Raw genomic sequence first — 26239 nt, forward strand, 5'->3', positions numbered from 1 at the left:
CCCAATTTGCCAATCGGAGATTAAGCCCAATCAGCCGACTAGTCTGAAACGCCGAGTTCATAAATTACGTATTTATTTTGCAGGCATGATGAAAAATTGAGAGAGTAAGCCTCATTTGAAAGTTTCAGAATTCCACATAGATGATTCTATAAATATATAAGGCCTACACCATCCTCGGTAAATTAAAAATCTATATATGCAAAATTTCAAGTCAAATAGTCCAGTAGTTAAGACGTGATGATGCATCATTCGTGAATTTCCTATCTCGTAAGTGTATAAGCCCATCCTTTCCTTTATTATAATGACTCAAGACAAGTTAATGCCTCCTCAATACACGTGTGTCAAAGTCAAAAGAAAAAGAGATAAGTCAGAACTCAAAACAACTTTATTTCTAATGTTTTACAATCTTTGAGACTACCAAAAACCACACTTCTCTACTCTAGCAAAAACACTCAAATTTCATTAAAATTAATAAAAACAATACAAGGCTGATAGTGAAAACCCATTGAAAAATCAAGAAAATTGTGCAATTGTGCAAATTGTAAAGAATGAAAAATTGTGCAAATTGTGCAGGTATAAATAAATTGTAGCTGAGAATTGAGAATCGGTTTCTATCTTTTTTCGACTTGAAATCATTTCTCCGTTAAACGCAACTACTCCTGATTGTTGGCATGGAACTGCAGAGGAGGAGCAGGAGATCTGAAAAATAATTAAATAATCCAGGTTATATTCACGAAACAATCGACACCATTTCAATTAGACTGTTTGGGTTAAAGAAAGGAGACAAGGCCGTGCTACCTGTACACTGGACTATTGATCCAAAAAGGTTCATCCTGCAACTCTCGACTATCTCACTCTATTGTCCTCTCAATCCGCTTCATTACCCTTATTAGTGGCCGGAGTGGCCCCGTCTGCTTTCTTAAAGGCAGTTTTAACTGGTAAGTTTTAAGTTTTAACTGATTAACTAATCAGTTTTAACTGATCAGCGGAAAAATTAAACTGGATATAAAAAACTGGACATACAGTAATTTCTTCTTCCATTTAGATGTATGACTCGAGATTTCTGCTCCAGCATTGTGGCACTGTATGGTGCAGAAACTTGGACGCTGAGAAAGGAGAATAAGAGGAGGCTTGAGGCATTGGAAATGTGGATATGGAGAAGGATGGAGGGGATCAGTTGGAGGGATAAACTTACAAACGAGGAGGTGTTGAGGAGGGTTGGCGAAAGAAGGAGTCTGCTGGATGTGATAAAGGGAAGAAAGAGGAGATGGCTGGGACATTGGATGAGACGGCAATGCTTGTTGGTGGATGCCATGGAGGGGACCATTCAGGGAAGAAGAGGAAGAGGAAGAAGAAGATACAAAATGTTGGACGACATCAAGGAGGGGATGAGCTACTATACAACAAAGCGACTGGCAGAGAATAGAAGAGAGTGGAGGGCTGCTGCCATATAGAAGGACCTGCTTATGAGCAGAAAGCTACAGACAGTAGGTAACCCGTGCTTCGCAAGGGTCTATTTTGAAACTGCAAAATGAAAACTTGACGTAATAAAAAATTGAAATTTGAAAATAGGCCTATAACCATGCTCGGTTAATGAAGAATCTTTATGCAAAATTTCAAATCAATCAGTCCAGTAGTTCAGACGTGATGATGTGTCAAACATAATTTTCCTACATCACGAATGCTACAAACGAAGGCCAATGATAGGCCTACAGTATGAAGACTATGTCCATTTCATTTGTACTGGTGGCAAAATTTTACATTAAAAATAATTATTTCATAAAATCCAAGTTCAATTGTAATGAGAACAAATTCCTTCAAAAAATAATTGATATTACGTTTTGAGGGAAAAAATTAAGAACAAAAAAATTGGGAAGCATCGGGGATTCGAACTCAGGAACCATCACTCCGTAATCTAGCGTTAAACCATTGCACTACACTGCTGTTCGAAAATGTAAGTCTTGTAACAGCATTATAACCTCCTCATAAAAAAACACACTCTGGGCTATGGAACTTCATGTACGGTAGCATAGTTGAATTTGAACATTAATTCTGAAAAATCTAGAAGGAAAATTGAAATTTGGGCTTCCAGGTGCACGACATTGATATTTTTAGAATCTATGTTAAAAATTTGGAGATCTTAATCATTCCCGTTTTTCCGGTATGCAATCCACAAGTTGACATGTTTTGATGCGAACAAACACAACCCTACTCTCTTTTATTATATAGATGTGATGGCATGTATTATTTTTCCACTAGAACGACAGTGGATTTTGGAGGAAATATTTCTGTTACTAAAATAAACTGGAAGTATCTTAGTAGCTATCGCCTTCTATAGAGGATAGCTGATACCAGTATATTATCTGATGTAATATTAACGGTTCAACCTTGTTGACCGAGATCTTAGTTTCGACTGGATCGGCTTTTGTCTGTTTGTTTGTTTGTACCGCAGTTACAGTCGCAGTTATTGTCCGATTTGGATGAAATTTGGTATACAAGTTCTTTGAAACAAGGCGCAGAAACGTATGTGTAACGATTTCTGATAAGACCTACAGTTTTAATATAAATTGTGCCGTTCTAAAATGTGCTGTATTGAATGAATGGTATCGTTGGAATGTTATCTATACAGGACAAGATTATTGTCAGTGGTGAACCTTGAAACGTCTGAGCCGCTCCAAATCATACTGTATTTATTAATTTAAGAAAACTTCTCACTTGATTGCACCATTTCTTCCCTTTTCAACACGATATCTCCCTGTTTCATAGATGAATAGTTTCTAGACCTACGGAACCGGCCGGAGACATCACAGCTTAGTTAGCTCTTGTTTTCGTTTTAGTATGAGATTGGAAACCGACCTGTGAGCATAAACATACTGCATAGGCATAACAAGCCGCCATAACATTGAATCCACCTTCCATGAAAAACATTATTAGCAGCCTCCTGTCATTGTCACCAACAAACCCATCTTATTAAGAATCATTTTCCATCTCACTATCGTCTGTGAGACGATTCATCGTCAAAATTGCCTACTGCATATTCCATTTTTCTGTCAGTTGACCGATTTCTTATAATTATTTGTTAGAAAATTTGTAATATTGAAAATATGTGGACGATATGAAGGTACCTTCTTGAGAGACATTTATAAGTCCGGTGTCCCTGGAAACAATGTATTTAGCACTTTCAATGGAGAAAATAATAGATGACATGGATAAATCTTCACAATATACTGTACTTTCTTAATGGCCCTTCTCATTAGTTTGAAAGTTGTAGGCTATTCATGAGCGAGGTCTACTGTTCGCAGAGCTACTAGTATTAACAGTTCAACCTTGTTCAAAATAATCAATTATATTTTATTCGTAAAGTGAATATATTTGAATGAGCAAAGCGAATTCTATGTTTCAAGTCGATCGGCGTTTGTCTGTTTGTTTTACCTCAGTTACAGTCGCAATTATGAACCAATTTGGATAAAAATTTGGTATACAAGTACTTTGAAACAAGGCGCAGAAACGTATTTATTCAAAATTTTTAAATTCATTCCCATTTTAAGATGGCGGCCCTTTATTCGGAAATGTTACTCTAATAATCGAATCAACTTTTTAATACTTTATTGGATCATGTTCAAATTAGATCTTATTATTCTCATATATCACATGTTCGAAATTTTTAAAAATTCAGAGCTCAAAAGCTTCCATAAGTGTGTGTGTGTGTGTGTGTGTGTGTGTGTGTGTGTGTGTGTGTGTGTGTGTGTGTGTGTGTGTGTGTACACGATATCTCATCTCCCAATATTAACGGAATGACTTGAAATTTGGAACTTCAGGTACTTACAATATAAGGATCCGAAACGAACAATTTCGATCCAATGCAATTCAAGATGGCGGATGAAATGTTGAAAATGTTGTCAAAAACAGGGTTTTATGCGATTTTCTCGAAAACGGCTCCAACGATTTTTAACAAATTTATACTTAAAATAGTCATTGATAAGCTCTATCAACTGCCACAAGTCCCATATCTGTAAGAAATTCCAGGAGCTCCGCCCCATCTATGCATAGTTTGATTTCAGATCACCAATTATCAGGCTTCAGATACAATTTAAACAAAAAATTCCAAGAGAAAAAGATTGAGCATAAAAATCTACAATTAATAATGTTCAGTAACATTTTCACCTAAAATTGAAAATAAGCTCGAAATTTGAGAAAATGTGATTATTCCAATTGCAAACTGTTGGCAACTGTTGATTCTATTAAATCATTAACTATGAAGAGATAGCAGACCATATTTTTCTTCATCCTATCAAAATACTTCAGTACACAAGTCGTATAATAGATTCAAAATGTATTTTTGGAACAATCAAATAATTTTTAGACATTACCATATGAGAAACACATATTAAAATACCTGAAATGACATTTTTAAAGTTGTTAACTAACCATCCTAGACTTCAGTTAGCCTACTCGTATAGGTTAGACCTACTCGTACCGGCATAAATAATATTGAAAGGTTATTTCAGAATTATTCCCATTGAATTTACTTATTTCCAATGGGATTTCTATTTTTCTATTATTTTTAGGAGAAATTAGAATAGAATACCTACCGAACAACTTAATTTCTGTTGTTTTGAAATTCAGATTGATTTATCACAGTTTTTTAAATTAGCCGCCATTTCAGGTTTGTATAAAAATAAAATCTAATCTCAGTTATGGAAGCAAATTTTTGAATCAAATTATGAAAAAAATATATTCTTGATTAATTTGACATCAAATTGATCATTTTATCAAGGAAATGATAATTATTATCAGATCAAATTTCATGGGATGAATTGAGTAACAGCTGTGTACACTCAGTGGCAAAATGGAGAGACTTGGCAACGTTTTTCTCCTATCTTTCTTCACTGCCATCATAACGTGGACCTCACTATATAGTTGAGTGCATACATCACCGAGGATGATGTGAGTGCTTTATTCTTAAGTGGAGATTAGATTATTAGTAATTATTAGTATCTTAGGCCTACCTTTTAACATCTGCCTCGTTGGGTTCATCCATTTTAAAACTTTTACCAACTGCAAAACAAAAGACCAGTTATTTTTTTCATCATCGAAAAACTATGGGCTACTAGGTATAATTGAACAAGTGTCAGTGTGTTCTTACTGTTGTTTGAACAAGCGTTAGCAAGTTCTTACTTTTGACTCACTCAAGGCAAAGACGTTGTCCGTCTATTTCTATGTTCTACAATAAATTAAGAAAGAATTGATCAATCAGCTTCAAACTTTGAACACGTATTCTTTGCACCTTTTTACAGGTCTGGTTGACCGAACGTAGTGAGTTCTATGTTTCAACTCGGATTTTCTTTTGTCTGTCTGTATGTAACACAATTACGGCCAAACGCATTGATAGAATTCTATGAGGTTTTGGCAGGAATTTTTTCAACTGCGCGTCGATGTATAGGCTACACAAGGTTTTTTGAAATTACGCATTTTAAGGATAATATGAAAAGAAAAGGAATTCCTCCATACTCTGATATCACTATTTATTATATATAATGTACTTTGAAGATAGGATTAATCAGACTATACAATTATTCATAATCACTCAGCTGACAAGTGGGTTATTCATTGCATGCATTACACAGATGTCTGGCCGTGTCTATTTCTATAAGGTAGGGTTTCAATATTTTTATGATGCCTGCCCATCAGTATCAATATCCTCACATTTGAAAAACAAATTCCATAGGTGATTGATAATAAAATAAAAAATAATTAAATGAACTAAATAATGCTGAAGGAATTATCATATTCTTGATGGAAGGAAATTAATTTTAAAATCGTTGAAAATTAATTTTATGATAAATATGGAATGATTATCACGGCACTAGATAAATTATCATATGGGATAGAAATTCAAACATGAACTGAGTTTATTAACATAAGTGAGTTTTTGATCTTGGAGAATACAAATAACAGTTATTAAAGAATAGTAGTTCTGTGAACAGTAGACCTCGCGCAGTTGAAAACCAAAGCCTCCTCTAATACTGTCCATCAGAGTGAATTATGTCCTGTCATGACGTGTCGGCGAGATATCGATGTGTAAACAACTAATGGCTGTTTGGGTTGTTGTATCGACAATAATTATTAATATTAATTATAATTATTAGCATTACAATGCTAATAAATTGTTGTAAACAACTATGCTATCATCAAAAGCTTACCAAGTTGAAAGCAGAGAGAAAGAAAGGGAGGAAAATAATAAGCTACTTCGAGTTATCAATATTGCATGCCTCACTGCTTGCAATTGATAGTCCACACGACAGCTGACCTTTTACTTATTTACATTGAGATATTAATTGCATGCATTTAATAATCCACTCGACAGCTGATTTATGATGAATAATTCTAAAGTCAGATTTTTACGGTAATATTGGCGTTCGAAGGAGACTCCTTTTCCTTTTGTATTATCCTTAAATGCAAGATTTCAAAAAACCTTATGTATACGTCGACGCGAAATTCAAAAAGGAACATACCTGTAAAATTTCATGAAAATCTATTGCTGCGTCTCGCTGTAAATGCGGAGCATATAAACATAAAGAGAAATGCAAAACCGTCGACTTGAATCTTAGACCTCACTTCGCTTGATCAATTATGAATTAACTAGAACAGGTGACATCAGATACTTGTGGATGAGAAAACTGCGTGAGGTCTACTGTTCACAGAACTACTAGTTAATAATAATATATTAGTATATAATATATTCTTTTCTCCATGGTTTATTGTCAGAGCTGTGTGCAAATCCAGCTCTACACGGATCGAGTTCATTGACCAACGGATTCAACGACTCTCTCCTTCTTCCTTTTTCAGGATATAACAGGATAACATATGAAGTGCATGAGAAAGAGATTGTAGTTATCAATTCATACTCACCATACTTCACAAGTTTCTTTGTTTTCATATCGATGAAAGTACGAACAAGTATTTCTTTATCTCCACTGTCAGATTCTTGGAACTTAACACTGCCAGAGAACATAACGGCATTAAGAGGTTGTATCACCTTCAAATATTGTAGAATATCCACATATTCTTTCTGTCGAAAAGAGAAAATTACTCTCATCAGAATAATTATACAGATGTATATCCTATACTATTAAACGAGCAACTTCTGTTTATATGTTTAGATAATAGATGTTTGGATGTTTATATGTTTGTATTTCACCGGATCTCGAAAACGGCTCTAACGATTCACACGAAATTCAGAACTTAGTAGATTTATAATTTGAAGATTCGATTGCACTTGGTCTCATCCCTGGAAAAACTCGCTGAAGGCCATCAAAAGGATAATTATTATTCATCCTTGGAAAAATAGCTGATAATAATTATTTCGTTGTCTGTTGGTGATGGAAGTGAGTGAGCGAGTTCATGTGTGTGGGACTGTGTCAAAATTATGACTCAGCTGGCGAACTTTTGTAATCATCCAATCAGGTACTTAGTGCTGGTTGCAAAAAAGCTGGGTTATTTCCAATCTTGATTAATTCCAGTAAATCCATCTTTTTGAAATGGTCTTCTTTGATTTGGTTCATGTTAAGTTAATCAGGATTAGAATTTAACCAGCTTCTGTGCAACTGGGTCTTTGTGAGGGAAATTTTTGCATTCCTCTGGGAATTAATCTCAATTTACTGTGATTAGATAGAACATCTCTGTATGAATGTTATTATAATTTCTTCTTTCGTGATACATTTTTTATGCTTCTGCACTCCACTGCGAGGATCGGTCCCCGATATTCCACTTTTTTTCAATTCAATTCAATTTATTTCCATAAAATTACAAATTTGTACAATATTGATAAGTTACAATGAAAATAAATATAAAGATAAATTACTTTACTATTTTGTTTAAAATTGTAACATTATTGAAAAGTGGAATCCCCCAAGAAGACTATACGTCTGTGAATGGGGGAGAGTTCCTATGAGCAAGCTAATAACAAAAAGTAAATTAAGTTTGAAATAGTTATGAGCAAAAAAATAATATATATATTCATAATACTAAGATAACCTAACATTATTATATGCTATATGATAGAGTGCAATCTACAGACTATTGCACTTCCCTACCACTGTTTTTGTAATCATTTGTGAAGAGTGCTTAAATGGAAAGAGAGAGCTAAAAAAAGAGCAAGAGGACTCAAGACTGTAAAAATTTATTTATGAAATTGTAGAGATCTAAGAAGCATAGGAATGGAGTAAGTTCATGCTTGGTACCAGCCCAACCTATGCCAATCAACCATTTAAACAGCTTCCTTTCATACACCACATCGCTCCAGCTCTCAGCCTCCCTCATATTATTGGACACATTTCTATAGACGATTTGTGCTAGATAGTGAGGAGACCTAAGTTCTATTCCGTGATATAATTGAGGTGTTGAATATCCATGGTTATTTCTGTGTCGAGTTTGATAGTTATGTTGAATATTGCTGAGTAGTTCTATTTTGTGTTTCCTGATATATGTGAGAAGTGTTTAATTGAGCACAGGGAAGTCCGAGAGCAACAGCGAAGTGGGATATCTGGGTTCTTTTTTAAGAATTTTTTTATAATGGTGCGCTGGGTAACCGAGAGAGGCTCCAGGCTAGCAGATGACACCCCTCCCCAGACAATGATACCATACTGTAACACTGTTATTAGATGCTAATCGATGAATAATCATGAGAAAATCCTGAATGCAATGCTATGAACCACCCAGAAGACTTCTGCTACTGCAAATATTGACAAAAGGGTCAACAGCAAGATTAAAATTCGATGAGAGCTAATATCCAAAAATTATTTGCCAATACAATGTTGAAATAATTATTATAGAAAGCGGTTGTATAAATGCTCATAGATTACCGTGTGTTTTACAACTATATAGTTAGGTCCACGTTATAATGGCAGGGAAGAAAGATAGGAGGAAAGTGTTGCCAATGTTCTACCTTTCCACGGCCTATTATAGAGGATATCACTGATGTGATATAACTGTTCATTCTTTTTGAAATTGATCAATTATATTAATTTGATTCGTCGAGGAAATATATTTTCCAATGAACAAATAATACATTCTTTTCATGATTGAGGAAAAATATTTTGTTTATTAATAATCTTCCACATTGATAAAAAACGATCCGACAACGTTGCAGAGCTAGAAAAGGACAGTGCTATCCGCTTTGTCGAGTGATAGACAAGGATAACTACCCCAATGTTGATCTAATACTGCCATTATAACGAGGATCTCACTTTAGACTTGGTACTGTTGAAGTTATCTTGGATGTTCTCTTTATTTATAAGGTTGCATGCATTTTAACTGTTTCCGTTATTTACAGTCTGATTCATCTTAGCGAACTCCATCAATATTTTTTCATTCCAAAATTAATCAATTCAATTTAAAAATTTTATTTTTTATTGTGTTGTTTTCTATTTTGATTTCTGTTGTGTTTCTTGTGTTTATTGATTGTGTTAATTGATTGATTGATTGATTGATTTACCTCCACGCTTTGACAGATCACCAGGTATGTTTCGACATCGAAAGTTCTGTGCAGGTCGAAGACATCGAAATCATATTGCCTGCCATCGACATATTCAACTATTCTGGGAACGTACGTCGGATAGCCTTCTTTCCAGTCGATTAGCAGACAGCTTACAAGAAACAAAAGCCAATAAACAAAATTAAACCAAAAAACACAATGAACCAAAAATCAAATCATATTTTTAATAGGATGCAACCAATAATGAACAAGAGTTATGAGAGCATAAAATTGGTTGCAAACGAGATTTGTTTTTCATAGATATGTCAAACCTTCAAGAGCGGATATTTCGAAAACTGAAAGTCTTGGGATGAATATTGTAGGAGATTATGTAAGCTACAATTTTGTATGGAAATGTGCTATTGGGAAATGGATACGTTTTAGTCGGTCCCGGCTGAAGTATAACGCCGGCCCATTGACGGCTTAAATTATATATTCAGGCGAAGTGGGACCTTCCTGCAAGGGACTCCCCATCACCAAAAATAATACGAATTTACTTTTTTTGTATGGAATTTTCGATATTCATGCAAGAAATCAAAAATTGAACCATCCTCACCCCTTTTGCACAAGGGGTGAAGCTGGAAACTTTTTGTTATGCTTGTCACCTGGTCATATGGAACATATTATAATAATATTTTTTCTACAACCGCTCGTGAAGTAGTCCAGTCAAGGAAAGGTTATAGAGGGAAAAGTTGGGGAAACAATTTTTGACCCCGCAGTTCTGTTTAGGGTAGTAAGTAGATAAACATATGAAAAGTCCCCACCGCTACCCACCGTGCTAATGGGGTGGTGGTGGTTTAAAGGTACCATCTTTTGGTTTCTCGCTTACAACTTGAAAACTATGTATCCTAAGGACTTGACTGTCATATAACAAATTAGAGCTTACATAGTTTCCTACATAATCCATTCTACAACTTTTTCTATATCTCCTCTAGTTTTCGAGATATCTGCTCTTGAAGGTGTGACATTTTTGAAAAAAAAAACACGTTTGTCACCAATGTTTTTATATTTTTGCTCTTATAACTCTTTAAAAATCTATGGAGAAAATCCATGTTTATTATGAGCTTATAGAGCATTTAATTCTCCTCAATTTGATGTATAATTTTACACATTTATAGCTTTTGTGTTGAGTGTGAAATCTCCATTTTTGCAACAATAGACAAATTGACAAAGGAATTTGGAGGGAATGTTTCAAACAAAATTTTTGACTTTGCAGCTTTGTTGAGACTAGTTGGGAGGAGAACATATCAAAAGTCCCCATTTCTAACTCATGTGCTAAGGGGGTGAAGGTGGTTCAAATGTTGCGTTTTGCTTCCACGCTCATATATTGAGAACAATGCGTTCAACCGATATAACTAACTATTCAAAAATGAAGCTTGATAAGTTCTCTACACTTTTTGTTCAATGATATTTTTGTTTTTGATATTCCCAACAGTACCCGAGATATTCGCTCTTAGAGGTGTGTAATTGTTAAAATAACAGGTTTTTATCCAATGTTTTGCTCTTTCAGGGATTATAACTCTCCAACAATGCATCATAAAAACTGATGCTTATCGTGGGTTTGTAGAGCATTTAATTCTCTTTGAAATGATACATTATTTCACTATTCCAAGTTTTTCTTTCATTGTTATAGCAGCTTCAATGTAGGAGGTGAAATTTTCATAGCTGCAACAATTGATCGTTTGACAATGACATTTGAAGGGAGTGTCTGTGACACAATTTTTGACTTTGCAGCTTGATTTGGACTAGTTAGTAGGTGAGCATAGCAGAAGTGCGCATCATTATCCCCTCTGTTGAAGGTTTGGAACCGCTGAATTGACACTTGTTTCAGCAATGAAAATTTTACCATCATTAATTGAAGAGAATTCAATGCTCTATAAGTTCATCATCAACATGGATTTTTACCATCGTTTTTCAAATGTTGTAAGAACCAAAATAGAAAAAAATTGGTGAAAAACGTGTTTTTTCAAAAATGTCACGTCTTCAAGAGCGTATATCTCAAAAAACTAGAGGAGATATAGAAAAAGATGTGCAATGATTATTGTGGGAAATTATGTGAGCTTTAATTTGTTGTATGACAGTCAAGTCCTTAGGATACAATAGTCAGCAAAGCCAGCTGGGGCGTTGACTCTCATGCTGAAGGTCCCAGTTTCGAATCACGATCATACCAAACTTTTTTGCAGATGATACTAATTATTGTTTTATTGTATTCTGATAATAAATCATTATGATTAGATAGAATAATTGAATTGTATCATTCAATTATTATTACATTGATTTATCAAAATAATTGGATAAATTATAAAAAAATTGTTTATTGTATTGAAATCAAATAATGCAGAAAATTTTTTGTATGTAATTTGAGTGGAAAGCTTCTTTATCACTCTTGTCCAAATTACCACACTCTGCTAGGCATCGCGTTTTACGCTCTTAATACATAAATAACTATTATCTCATATTGATAAGAATTTTAGAGTTTCAAATTATAATCCAATGAATAGTATTTCACTTGTCATTGACAGAAAAATTGTTTATTTGTTTGTTCTGTAGTATCTTTCTCTATATTTGAATAACAATTATTGTGCGCTTGAACGATAGATAGGAAATATTATTGTATTCTGGTGGTAACTTACATGTTTGGCATTGGCATTGATAGAGTTCGTTTGATAGGAGTCATATTAAGGCCCTTTGATCTAGTGAAGAGGATGGGCTTGTTTTTTATAATACAGTTTTTCTGTCGCAGTTCGTGCAGTTTAAAAATAATTTTTCTATTATTAGAAGACCAGTTTGAACCGATTAATTAGTTCAGATAATTATTTGATATTTTATTTCAATTTGTAAGGTCGTGTCTATCAGTGGATCCCAAACTGAGGGGGATATCATTAGGTAGCTGCTTTTTTAAGATTCATTTCATTCTATTACCATGAAAATAGAATTCTTGATGGCAAGCGAGTAGCCTTTAAATTCTTCTGATGAAATCATATTTCTTTATTTGATAATCTAAGAAGTTAGTTTTCATGTGTAACTGATTTTTTAAAAATATATTCTTAATTTGAAATAGCCCAATGTTATCATAATATTATAGTGTTAAATATTCTTTTCGTTTCATTTTTCTATAATTTTCTTTCCCACCGCTACATGTTCACCTCCTTACAACCCTTAACAGAGCTGTGAGGTCTTCCAAGCTTTTTCCTCTCTACCCTATTCCGAGCATTTATTGCCTGAACCAATCTTATTTTGGATATTTTGTAACTTGAATGTTTTACATGCAATACAGGGTGATCCGATTATCTCACAACCCAGTGATAATAATTTATTGTCCAGAATAAAATTGAATTTGAGTGCCCTTCAAAAACGTTATAATTGTGATTTTCGTGCAATACACTCATTTTTCCAATAATAGAAATATTTGATCTCTGCTTCAGTGGGTCAACTGTGTAAGGATTGTTTTCAGACCATAAAGTTGTTGTCCCCAAAAATAAGAAAGTTCATGGTGAGGTCCACGTTATAATGGCAGTATTTGACTAACATTGGTGTTTCTATCCTTTTCTATCATTCTACAAAGCAGAAAGCACTATCCTTTTCTAGCTTTGCAATGGAAATATAATATTTTATTCCAATTATTAAAATTTATTTTTGAAGCATTGAAATCTATTTCTTCTTGACGAATAAAATATTATTGATCATATAGGTTTTATTGTTTGAGCTCACCATATATTTACTGTAGGTATAGATATTGATACCCGAGCCTATTTTACGTCAGCTACTATAATTATTGAGGTCCCCACTAGAATTAAAATTTTTAGCTGAATCGCAACGATTTACGGTTCCAAAATGAATTTTCCCCCCCAAATAATTTGATCATTAGGATTCATTTTACTTTTCACTATTGGAGGATTAACAGGTGTAATATTATCAAATTCCTCAATTGATATTTTTAACAAGAATGGATAGCATCAGACAAACTTGTATCAGCTATCTTCTATAGAAGGCAGTGGCAAGGAAGAGAATCAGCAACACTGTTGTCTCCCATCTTTCTCCACCGCCATTATATCGTGCACCCCACTACAGGAAAGTTTTCCTCTGCTACCCACAGAAACTTTATGGCCTCCAGTGAAGTACATTTTTCGTTAAAATATTATTTGATAAAAAACAGAGTTGTGTATCGATTGGATCACTCATTATTATCTATTTATTTATTCATTAGGTTAGCGAAAACAATACGAGATTATCATCATCATTATCATTATTATTCAATGCATACTCAGTTTCATCTTGTTCTGGTATAATCATTTCTTCTTCCCAATCGTCATATATGCGTAGCACTCTGAATTGGAATCCCATCATCTGGAATTGAATTGGGAAAATATCAATTTATGTCATGTACAAGCTCATTGAATATTGAAAAAATCATAAATCACAAAATAGAAAGATAATGGTACTAGGAACTTTGAGACTAACGCATTTTGTCAACAGCTTTTGCGACTAAAGGGCTCCAGTATAAAAAAAAATAGAATCAGATTCTAATAATTTGTTTGTGATGTATTAAATATGAGCGTTCAAACTGTTTGAAATTGGCTTTAAGCTCGACGAATGTAACTTTTCCTAAAGATACCTTGAAAAGTGACCATTTGTCCACTGAGTAGATTGCAGGTTATATGGAGCACCAGTGCAGGAGAATCAAAATTAAGTTGGTAACAATGTCTGTGGTTAGATAAGAATAATCAATGACTGTATGGCTACATATTTATGATAAAATCTAAATCTAGAAATCCAAAACAATAATAATGTTTATCTAAATCATAATTAAATAATAATGCAGGCTGCAAAGAGTCACTTTTCCACTCTAGTGTGCAAAGTATCACTTTGCGTACTCAAGATTTGCAGCATGACAACGCAAAATAGTTAGTAGGTTATATGGAGCACCAGTGCAGGAGAATCAAAATTAAGTGGTAACAATGTCTGTGGTTAGATAAGAATAATCAATGGCTGTATGGCTACATATTTATGATAAAATCTAAATCTAGAAATCCAAAACAATAATAATGTTTATCTAAATCATAATTAAATAATAATGCAGGCCGCAAAGAATCACTTTTCCACTCTAGTGTGCAAGGTATCACTTTGCATACTCTAGATTTGCAGCATGACAACGCAAAATAGTTAGTAGGTTATATGGAGCACCAGTGCAGGAGAATCAAAATTAAGTTGGTAACAATGTCTGTGGTTAGATAAGAATAATCAATGGCTGTATGGCTACATATTTATGATAAAATCTAAATCTAGAAATCCAAAACAATAATAATGTTTATCTAAATCATAATTAAATAATAATGCAGGCCGCAAAGAATCACTTTTCCACTCTAGTGTGCAAGGTATCACTTTGCGTACCGTACTCAAGATTTGCAGCATGACAACGCAAAATAGTTAGTAGGTTATATGGAGCACCAGTGCAGGAGAATCAAAATTAAGTTGGTAACAATGTCTGTGGTTAGATAAGAATAATCAATGACTGTATGGCTACATATTTATGATAAAATCCCAATCTAGAAGTCCAAAACAATAATAATGTTTATCTAAATCATAATTAAATAATAACTTCTCATCATTTAATGATGAATAATGTTTCTTTTCTATTGACAGTAATAATTATTTCAACTCCAAGCAATGAGAAATGTAGCAAACACACATTATGAAATTCGAATTTTGAGGTTAAATAATTACCATTCGAAATCCATGTAAATAAAATTAATAGAATAACATTGGAATATACTACAATAAAATATTTTCTGTTGTCTATGTTATTTCATAAATATTTTTTAGTTCACTTATAGTATTTTTCGGTAAGTTAACCATAAGTCTATATATCTGAATCCTGTTTTTAGCTGGATGAAACGAAGTTAGGTACAATTCTTTCCACTAGGTCGTGCGATTGTCGGTTCAGACATCCCAATCAGCTATCAACATTGTTGACTGTGTATTTTGAGTGAGAATTTGTTCTATCTGTATTCTTTTCTGATTTTTGTATAATTATAAAAATGAGAACTTTTGCTGAGAATTTTCAATTTCAATAACAATTATTCATGTAATTTTGACAAACTCAATATTTAAAATAAATTATTAAAATTGGAAATTGAAATTGTTTGAATTATTATTGATGAATTAATAATAAATAGATTTACTTATTTTCTTATTATTTGAAATAATATAATTTATAAAAATATCAAATATTGAAATGAAAATTAATGATAGAATAATTAATAAACCAATTTAATGATTCAATAAATGATAAATAAATAAATTGATATTATTATAAATACCAATACTAAATATAAAATATCGAAATATATTCAATTATACATTTTGAAATTTATTTATCATTCATTATTTTAAATTATATATTTTTCATTTAAAAATTGATTAGTTGATAAATTATTTAGAAATTGAAAATAATTTACATTTGCCAATTAATTGGTTTATTTCAATTATTTATTGAAATTGATTTTCAATTGAATTACCAATCATTATAATTGAATTATTATTATTATATTTCAAATAAATTAAGGTCTTATAAATGAAATAAATTATTAATAATAAAATTACACAGAAAAACATTTGGTGGATTTCAGGGAATTTTACCCATAATTAATTACTTTTCAAATTCAATGGTAACTGTAGGAAAAACTTAATGTGAAATATGTGCGCAAAGTTTGTTTGCTGCACTCAAGAAACCTTTATTCCGTATTCGCCTACAGCTCGTGCATAAACGTTTCTTTCGGTGCAGCAAACTGTCACTTTGCGCACTAGTTGCACAATAACTATTTTCATCTTTGAGCGCTCATAAAGATTCCAAAAACGTCAAAAAAAAGAGCTAATCATTCAATTCGTATTGGAAATCTCATCCTCTATCAAAAACTACAATCTACATGGACTATACTTTCCATTTTCATCTGGGAATGACTGAAGCATATTATCTAGATACTAGATACTGATATCTAGAACTGATATAATGACTTCCATTCAAGGACCATATAAGGACTTCTATTCATCTATTATTTCTTGTTCGAAAAATGACAAATAGTATATTTGAATTGGATTATACTTCTATTATATAAGGGCTTCTCACTCTATATAAGGACTTCTGTCACTGCAAATATTTACTGAAGAACTAAATAGTAACAGAAGAAATTGCTGAATGAAACTGCCCAAAAAAACTGTGCCCACAACAGGAATCGAGCCCTCTTTCATATCCATAAGACCGGGAAACGAGATATTTTTCGAAAAACGTGATATTTTTTATAGTAGGGCCACGTTATAATGGCAGTGGAGAAAGATAAGAGAACAACGTTGCTGAACCTCTCTGTATTGTCAATGCCTTCTATAGACGGTAGCAGATACAGGTTTATTGCTGTAATATTAACTGTTCATTCTCGTTTAAAATAATCAATGATTATATTTAACTAAGCAATTAATTATAAATTAATTATATTTTCGAATAATTTCATAATGAATTTTCATAATTAAGATGAAATATTTTGTTAACTAATTATTAATTCCACATTGTTAAAAGCCGATCAGGCAAAAGAGCAAAGCGAGAGAGAGATAGCGCTATCCGCTCTGTTGAATGATAGACAAGGATAACAATACCATTGCTAATCAAACACTGCCATTATAACGTGGACCACACTATAGGTTATATCACCATCCCACCTTCATTTTAAACATTTGGAAAAGACTCTTGCAGAGTTGAAACTACTTGATATTCAATTTTGTTTCAATACCTCTACTTTGGTTTCTCCTTTTGGCAGGTACGTGGTTATGCGTGGAACTCTATCACTGGTCTTGCCATTCCCACCTACTCGTTCCTTTAAACGTTTTTTTATATCATAGTAAGCCAACAGCTGGATGTAAGAATAGCCTTCTTCCACAATAGCCTCGTCAGAAAACAGTCTGTGAATGAGCATAACGATTCTAATGGATTAAATCTACAATATTATTAAGATTTCTATACTGAAGATAATAGAAAGCTAGATTATAATTATTATTATAGAGAAGAGATCGCATAAGAAGATGGTATAGGTCGGTTATGGCGTTCCTCAGGGGTCCATTCTTGGGCCTGTACTTTTTCTGGTTATGATGAACGATATTGGGTTCAGCATTCGATCCAAGGTGGTATGCTATGCTGATGATTCATCATTAGGTACTGCTGATGTGGATCTCAGGGCTCTTGAACAAAAGATGTCCAGATGTCAGGGTGAGGCAGAAGCCTGGTTTAGGGCAAACCGTTTATTTTTGAATACAACCAAGACCCAGAAGCTAGTGCTTGGTTTTAGACAGATCAGTCAAAGTGCAAAAATTGCTAAGCTTTTTGGCATTACACTAGATTATAAACTCACATAGATACCTCGTATAGAAAGTGTCTGCTCCAAACTTAGTAGGGTTATATACCTTCTTCGAAGGCTCAGGGATTGTGTACCCGCACACTATTTAAGAATGTGCTATTTCGCTTTTTTCAGAGGGTCTTTATGTAGGGATTGGTCTTGTGGGGTTGTGTCCCAGATGTTCAAAGAGTGTTCTTACTACAGAAAAAGGCTATAGGAATTATATCAGGTGCAGCGAATTTGGAGCATTGCAGGCCATTATCTATAAAAGAAAAAGTTATGACAGTTTACAGTATGGTAGCTTTCAAACTCCTACTTCAAGTAAAGAAGGATGTAGGATCATATAGATGCAGAGTTGACATCCACAGCCATAATACACGAAATAAGACTAAAATAAGAGACACAAGACTGAAAAAAGTATAAACTAGTCCTAATCATGTATCCTTGAAACTTTTTAATATTCTGCCAGACTCAGCCAGTAACTTGCCTTTAACAGTATTCCGACAAAAACTTGAAAACCTTCTCTTACAGTTCCCACTATACTCCAAAGACCTTAAAGAGATATAGACCCACAATGCCTATGCCTTCCCAATGATATCTCTTACTTGAAATTGAAGGCCGCTTAGCACGAGATATTACATATTATTTATTTGTAATACTATAGATCACAAAGGCATTGGTGGCATTGGTATGTAATAATCTTATAGGTTGCCCCCTCAATGGCGGATTTCAATTACAAGTACGACACTAGCGCTGCATGTGAGTCTATCTTTAAGGTCTTTGCTATACTCAATTTCTGATTTCCTCCAGCTGCCAGTAGAGAATCATTTTTTGGAAAACATACGTAATAGTACTCTGTAGTCTCTAACTTTTAATAATTAAAAAATATTTTTATGTGTTTATATTTAAATGATGTATTATGTACGTTGGATTATTTTGCTCTTGATATTATTGTTTTATTGACATATATGGAGGAAACCTTAAATAGAGGTTTCCAATAGCATTGTTTCCTGAATTTAATGAAACTTTTATTCTATTATTTTATTATAATGTATTCATATAATTTGACGTTTCCGATAGCATTGTTTATATGCACTAAAGGAATAAAAATCATTCTTATTCTTATTCTTATTTTCCAAATTACGAGCCAATTTCATTGTATGTTCATATTGTTTGGTTATTTTATGCTAAAATATAGAGCAGCATAAAAAATGGGGGCATTGTCATCAATGGTACCCTTATTAATAACATACGCTATGCAGATGACACTGCACTCCTTGCTGAAAGCATAGAAGACCAGCAAACAATGTTAAGCATTCTGATAGAGGCTAATGAGTTATATGGGCTCACATTAAATGCTAAGAAGACAAAGTATATGGTCATCACTAAGCAAGGGATTCCCCAAGATCGCCTTTCTGCTGGACGGGATATAATGGAACGAGTGGAAGCTCATGACTATCTGGGTACCCGTGTTTGCTGCAATGCAAGTCACATGCCACAGAGATCAAGATACGAATTGAGAAGGCCGGAGCTGCATTTGTAAAAATCTGGTGTGGCGCACTCACACAACTTTCCTTGCTGTTATGAAAATTGATCACCTGATGCTAGTGTGCATGCGCATCTCAAGTCTACTATTTAAAGAAGCCAGCTGGTGACAGGGCAATAACGCTGGAGACACACGAGGTCTGCTATCTCTTCATAGTGAATCATTTAATAGAATCAACAGTTGCCAACAGTTTGCAATTGGATAATCACATTTTCTCGAATTTCGAGCATATTTTCAATTTTAGGTGAAAATGTTATTGAACATTAATTGTAGAAATTCTCATGCTCAATCTTTTCTACTCGAAATTTTTTGTTTCAATGGTATCTGAAGCCTGATAATTGAGAATCTAAAATCAAACATTGCATAGATGGGGCGGTGCTTCTGAAATTTTTACAGATATGAGACTTGTGGCAGTTGATAGAGGTTGTCAATAACTATGCTAGGTATAAATTTGATCAAAATCGTTGGACCCGTTTTCGAGAAAATCGCGAAAACCCCTGTTTTTAACAACATTTTCGCCATTTTAGCCGCCACCTTGAATTGCATTTGATCGAAATTGTTCGTGTCGGATCCTTATATTGTAAGGACCCTGAGTTCAAATTCAAAGCCATTCCGTTAATTGGGAGATGAACTATCGTGTACACAGACGCAATACACTCATACACACACACACACTCATACATACAGACCAATACCCAAAAACCACTTCTTTGAACTCAGGGGAAACGTATAAAAAATTAGAAATTGGGGCACCTTATTTATAAGGTATTTAACAATGATAATATCATTTTTTACATGAAGACCAATTATTTCTCTTTATTTTGATCCAAAGAACTTGAAAATTGAGTGGAAATTGACTTTATAAAAAATAAAAAAACTTGAGTGCCGATTAGATCGGCACTCAAGTTTCTTGCACATATACACCATGACGATCAGATCGGCTCCTGGCACTCCTCACATTCATAGTCCAAGCCGATGAGATCGGCTCCTGGCACTCCTCACATTCATAGTCCAAGCCGATGAGATCGGCTCCTGGCACTCCTCACATTCATAGTCCAAGCCGATGAGATCGGCTCCTGGCACTCAAGGGGTTAAATTAAAAAAAAAAAATCGGAAAGCAATACTTTCCTTACCTATGGTAATAGGGCAAGGAAAGTAAAAAATTGGCATGGAACAAAAACGAGCTAATGGATACCTAATGAATATTTTCTCACGATGCTATTATGTCTCATAAATATTAGACCGAGTCAAACAAGACAAGACGTGATCAGACACGTTTAGTCACAAAACTTCACATAGCTGCTCATGACGCAACTCACACTGATTAGTCATTGCAATTAGACATGTCTTCATAAGCAACTATGTCAAGTATTGTGACTGAACGTGTCTGATCATGTCTTGACTAACTGCTGTAGCCTTAGAAAAACCTAACACCTTTGCAGAGGATTTAAAGGAATATCAGGTAGACCTGGTTCTTTATCTCGTACAAGTGTTCTAACTGCCTTTAATTTTTAACTAAACTATTTAGCACTTTCTTATTTTTATTTCTTATAGTCTTATCATAGTGATAGGCAAGCCTAGCGTTATGTATTATTTAAAATGACACTATTCAAATGTAAGTGTACATATTTTGATGAATGACTACCGTATCTATTCTATGGTTCATTCGAATTCAAATTTACTTCACACACACACACACACCACACACACACACACACACACCACAACACACACACACCACACACACCACACACACACACACACACACACACACCACACACACACACACACCACACACACACACACACAACACACACACACACACACACACACACAACACACACACACACACACACCACACACACACACCACACACAACACACACACACCACACACCACACACACACACACACACACACACACACACACACACACACACACACACACACACACACACACACACACACACAACACACACACACACACACACACACACACCACACACACACACACCACACACACACACACACACACACACACACACACAAACACTCACACACACACACACACACACACAAACCACAGGTAGGCCTAAGATACTAATAATTACTAATAATCTAATCTCCACTTAAGAATAAAGCACTCACATCATCCTCGGTGATGTATACAGTGTATACTATACACTCAACTATATAGTGAGGTCCACGTTATGATGGCAGTGAAGAAAGATAGGAGAAAAACGTTGCCAAGTCTCTCCATTTTGCCACTGAGTGTACACAGCTGTTACTCAATTCATCCCATGAAATTTGATCTGATAATAATTATCATTTCCTTGATAAAATGATCAATTTGATGTCAAATTAATCAAGAATATATTTTTTTAAAATTTGAATCAAAATAAAGTTCAGTATGACAATACAATTCAACTAAAATTCCATTATAATATTGATTATAATAATAGTGAAAAACCACTGTCTTAAGATGACTTTGTTCGCCAGTGGGAGTATTCGATTTATTAAGCGTTTCAGAAACCGCTTATTCAAATAATGTATTTGCACTTACTGATGGATAAAGATTAATTCTATTCTATGGTGCATTAGAGTAAAGCTGCGTTTACACCAAAGTTATTAACAGAATGTTATCCCTATACCTGGCAGCCGCTCGGTTGGTCAACCGCGCGTGAATCGCTGTCATGTGAAAAGGCTCTAAATCCTTATAGATTCTATTAGATTGAACATAACTTATCATACACATGATGAACATGTGTGCTTGTTAACTTTTGTTCAATCTAATAGAATCTATAAGGAAAAGGTGGTAATATGGCCCCTGCATATAATATGGCACCCATCTGTATTTCAATGACCAAGTGCTGAGATCTAGTTTTGAAGATGGGAACTAGCTCATTAGTTCAGTTGATGGTCACTAGGAGTCCATGGAACAAGTCTATGTAGCAGTTGGTGAATTTTGAGGTTATTTCTATCTGTGTGTTTTTTGAAAGTTTGGAAGGTATGTAAATTTCTCAATTTTAATGTGCTATAACTAATAATTTCTCATTGTAATTATGATCTAGAAGTTATTTCCAACATTTTAACATAAACTAGAATGCTCTGTTGCTTTCAAGTTCTAACCTACAAACCACTTTGTTAAATCACAATCATGTCTGCAATATGGCCCCCTTAGGTGAATGTAATATGGACCCCGGGGTCCATATTACAAGCAGTTTGAATATTTGTTGTTAGTCTACAAGTTCACCATACAAGAAAGAACTAGAGGACTTCTATGCAAATAAAGAAGCTGACACTCACAGAAGAGGCCGTGGCCGTGGACGTGGACGTGGTAGAGGTGCCAAAAGAAATTTGATTTTCAATGACCCTCAGCCTTCTACATCAGGACTCCAATCTCCTATTACTGATCAAGAGCATGGAAAATCAAAGACAATAAAAAGGCCTAAACATCAAGAACAAACCGACAGCAGTGATGATGATGATGATGAGGTGCAGCTCTCCACTTGCTCCATCGAGTCACCCTTTGACCTGCCAATTGGAGAGCCTCAACCAGACGAAAAAGATGCGGCATGTATTTTCTGCGATGAAAAATTCTCGAGTAATGTATGAGGAGAATTATGGGTCCAATGCTTGATGTGTTCTCTTTGGGCCCATAATGAATGTGCAGGAGCAGAGAGGGAGGAATATGTCTGCGATTTTTGTCGTTAACTTTTTTCTACATTCACTGACCTTCAATCATCTACAAATATCTATAATCCATTTTTTTACCCTAATATAAGACTATTACTCATGCATAATAAACTTTTTTAGTGCCACAAAGCCGTTTTTAATTTTTTTTTCCTTATTTTTGTACGTAAATTATGAGGTCCATATTACAAACACCATGGGGGCCATATTAACAACACCTCCCAATATTTTCAGTATGTGTAGGGTTATGAAAATTTATTTTAAAAAATTATAAAATGAGGGTTTTAATGATTATTAATACAACATTGTGTTCTGCAACTAACAATAGATTGTATTTCTGCAAAAAGCAAAGGTTTTTTATCAATAGTATCCATTTTATAAGACAAAAACAAAGTGGGGGTCCATATTACCACCTCCTCCTAATACTTTTGGTGTAAACGCAGCTTGAGTAATTGTTTTGAAAACTGGGGCATGGAGGCAATAACTCACCATATGAAATGATTTTGATATTAGATTGTTCATCAACTGTGAAGAATTTGAGTTCAGTTGTTTCTATGACTATGTGATTATTAGGAAGTGTGACGACGTCCACCTTGACACCGTCCCTCAGGAATGCTCGAGCCATGTGTAGTTCCTGATTCATCACCATTACATTAATCACTGCATGAAACACGAGTTCCTGCAACAAAGGGCTACAATGAAACATGGGTGCACTGAAGCAGCATCAATGCTCAAGGTAATAAAGATTTTAGTTTGCTGAGGTTTTGCGAAGATTTTGCTTGTCTTGGTTTGTCAAGGGTTTGCTTGTTTCGCTTTCAGTTTGCAAAGATTTTGCTCTCAGTACAAGTATGTCGAGCATGTGTAGACATACATGTCTCTGAACAAAACGACATTCACGCGAAAGGTTTTCAACGAAAAAGAGGTTTGCCTTTTGTCCCAATGCCTTATTAATAATAACAAGTTACAAGAATAAGAACAATTTTTAATAATAAAAATATGAATTATTGAACCATTTATTATTGGAATTTCATTTTAAAAAAATCGAAAACCCTAATTTACATATTATCTGAACCAGAATATTGTTTTCAAAAAGCATAACGCATGATTTTATGAGCAGATTGGAATATTTCAAATGTACAGCCTTAAAGACCCCACAAAATGGCCGCTCCATAAGGAACACGAGTGTCATGACCTGTATTTAAAGACCTTGGATTAATTAGATTATCTACTCCATATTATATACTTTTCAATGTTATGAAACTTGAATTCAAGTAAACTCAACTACAAGTTGTCAAATCACCCTTTCAGCTCAAACGTTGAAAAAACTTGAATCCAAGGAAACATGACCAATGTAAACTCTCATTTACCGATTCCATCATACATTTCCACAGTCTTTGAGTCCGAGCGTAGAAGTGGCCATGGAACTTATTGTTTAACGCAGCCCAATGATTTCTGTTCGAACTTGTAGGCGGCGTCCGATCGGGAGGAAGAGATGCCAAACGCCCTCCTCGTCCTTTTTTGACCTCGATCGAGTTGCTGGGGGTGCTCGAGGTGCTTGAGGTGCTTGCATCTCGCCATCCACTGGGAAATTCGTGAACACCTTTGTTGCATGCATTTCATTCAGTTGCTGATCCTCAACCTCTTCGCAAATCCTGCAATAATGTTAATAATAATCAGCAAATTATTTGTATTTATTTATTTATTACTATAATAGTGAATTCCACGTTATAATGGCAGTGTTCGATTAGCGATGGTATTGATATCTTTGTCTGTCATTCAACAAAGCGGATAGTGCTATCTCTCTCTCGCTTTGCTTTGTTGCCAGATCGGCTATTGGCAATGTAAAATTAATAATTAATTCACACAATACTTTATCTTAATTATGAAAATCCATTATAAAATATAATATCTCTTGCTAAAAAAAATATAATTGATTATTTTTAACGAGGATGGTCAATTAATATTACAATAATAAACCTATTTTGACACATTGACTAGACAGTGAGGATCGGCAACGTTGATCTCCTATCTTTCTCCACTGCCATTATAACGTGGACCTCACTATAGCAGGTAACCCGTGCTCTGCATGGGTCTGATTAAAAACTTGACAAACTGAAAAATTGACCTACTGAAATTTTGAAGAATTCAAAATAGGCCCATAACCATCCTCAGTGAATTAAGAATCTGTATGCAAAATTTCAAGTTAATCAGTCCAGTAGTTCAGACGTGATGATGTGTCATTCGTGAACTTTCTATCCCATACACCAGTTCTTTCCTTTAGTATAGTATGGTATTTACACCCTTTAAATGCATTTGCAGTAGACATACACTAATATTATTCAGACAGTGTTGTTGAATAATTTCAAAGCTTTAAAATGACATCTAGTTGAAGGCTGTAGGTCCATTTCCCACGTCATCGGAATTTTGTAATGTAAAGAACGTACTGATCATGCGTTGAAAAGATTATTGGCTATTTTCCTAAAAATCAGCTATTTTACGATGTGTTTTTAGTACACTATTTTTGGCCACTAAATTTTAAGTTTTTAGTACACTACTTTGGCCACTCACACTTTTTCCCTTCCATGAGTTTCGAATGTCTCTTCAGGTTGAGACCCAATTTCAATGGCGACTCCCTTTTCCACGTGGAAACCTTCTTTGAAGTGCAAAATTGGAGTATCCAGGTAATAGCGAATCTCATGCCTGCAACAAAATAGAGCAAAATTCCTCGAGTCTGGCTCAACTTCTGTACCAAATTTGAACATCATCTGTCAATTAGGTCTTGAAAAAGCCTACAAAAAGCGGGAAAAACTATCATAAACCACCGATTTTAGGCGGATTTATCTAAAAAACCTTTCAATACAACATTTCTAAGCCTCAGCTGAGCCCGTATACCAAGTTTGAAATTTTTTTGCAAATTGGTTCTTGAAAAAGCTGAGAAAACGTTGAATAAACGCAGATTTTGGGCTTATCTTTGGACTTTTTTTAATTTCGTTCTTATGCCGGGTCTACACGACAACGATATTTGCGCAAACTTGACTCAAAGCCTCTGTTCACACGACACCAACTTTAACACAAACCTGTATTA

The 26239-nt window shown here is 34.3% G+C and overlaps 2 protein-coding genes across 3 annotated transcripts in view; both read right to left on the reverse strand.

Moving 5' to 3' along the window:
* Window positions 1-624: 624 nt before the first annotated feature.
* On the reverse strand, window positions 625-17562 carry LOC111060670. The gene is made up of 6 exons (XM_039438589.1): window positions 17317-17562; window positions 13800-13882; window positions 9497-9647; window positions 6913-7072; window positions 5010-5058; window positions 625-699 (listed from the first exon to the last, which is right to left on the reverse strand). The coding sequence occupies exons 1-6, from the start codon at window positions 17497-17499 to the stop codon at window positions 654-656; spliced, it is 672 nt and encodes a 223-aa protein (XP_039294523.1). The 5' UTR covers window positions 17500-17562; the 3' UTR covers window positions 625-653.
* A 7113-nt stretch (window positions 17563-24675) lies between these two features.
* The window catches only part of LOC111064069, a 106071-nt gene continuing 104507 nt past the window's right edge, over window positions 24676-26239 (reverse strand). For both annotated transcript variants that reach the window (XM_039438590.1, XM_039438591.1), the window contains 2 exons: window positions 25723-25854; window positions 24676-24806 (listed from right to left, as the gene is read on the reverse strand). The gene's annotated coding sequence lies outside the window, so the exon portion shown is untranslated. The remainder of the gene's footprint in view (window positions 24807-25722; window positions 25855-26239) is intronic.

This window comes from Nilaparvata lugens, chromosome 12 (genome assembly GCF_014356525.2).
Source record: "Nilaparvata lugens isolate BPH chromosome 12, ASM1435652v1, whole genome shotgun sequence".
Taxonomy (NCBI): domain Eukaryota; kingdom Metazoa; phylum Arthropoda; class Insecta; order Hemiptera; family Delphacidae; genus Nilaparvata; species Nilaparvata lugens.

Coding starts and splice junctions, on each gene's coding strand:
- LOC111060670 (XM_039438589.1), bottom strand. CDS start 17,499: ATGCTCATTCACAGACTGTTTTCTGACGAGGCTATTGTGGAAGAAGGC. Junction 9,648..13,799: donor CCAGAACAAGATGAAACTGA/GTATGCATTGAA, acceptor GTTTCTTGTAAG/CTGTCTGCTAATCGACTGGA. Junction 5,059..6,912: donor AAAGAAACTTGTGAAGTATG/GTGAGTATGAAT, acceptor TTTGTTTTGCAG/TTGGTAAAAGTTTTAAAATG.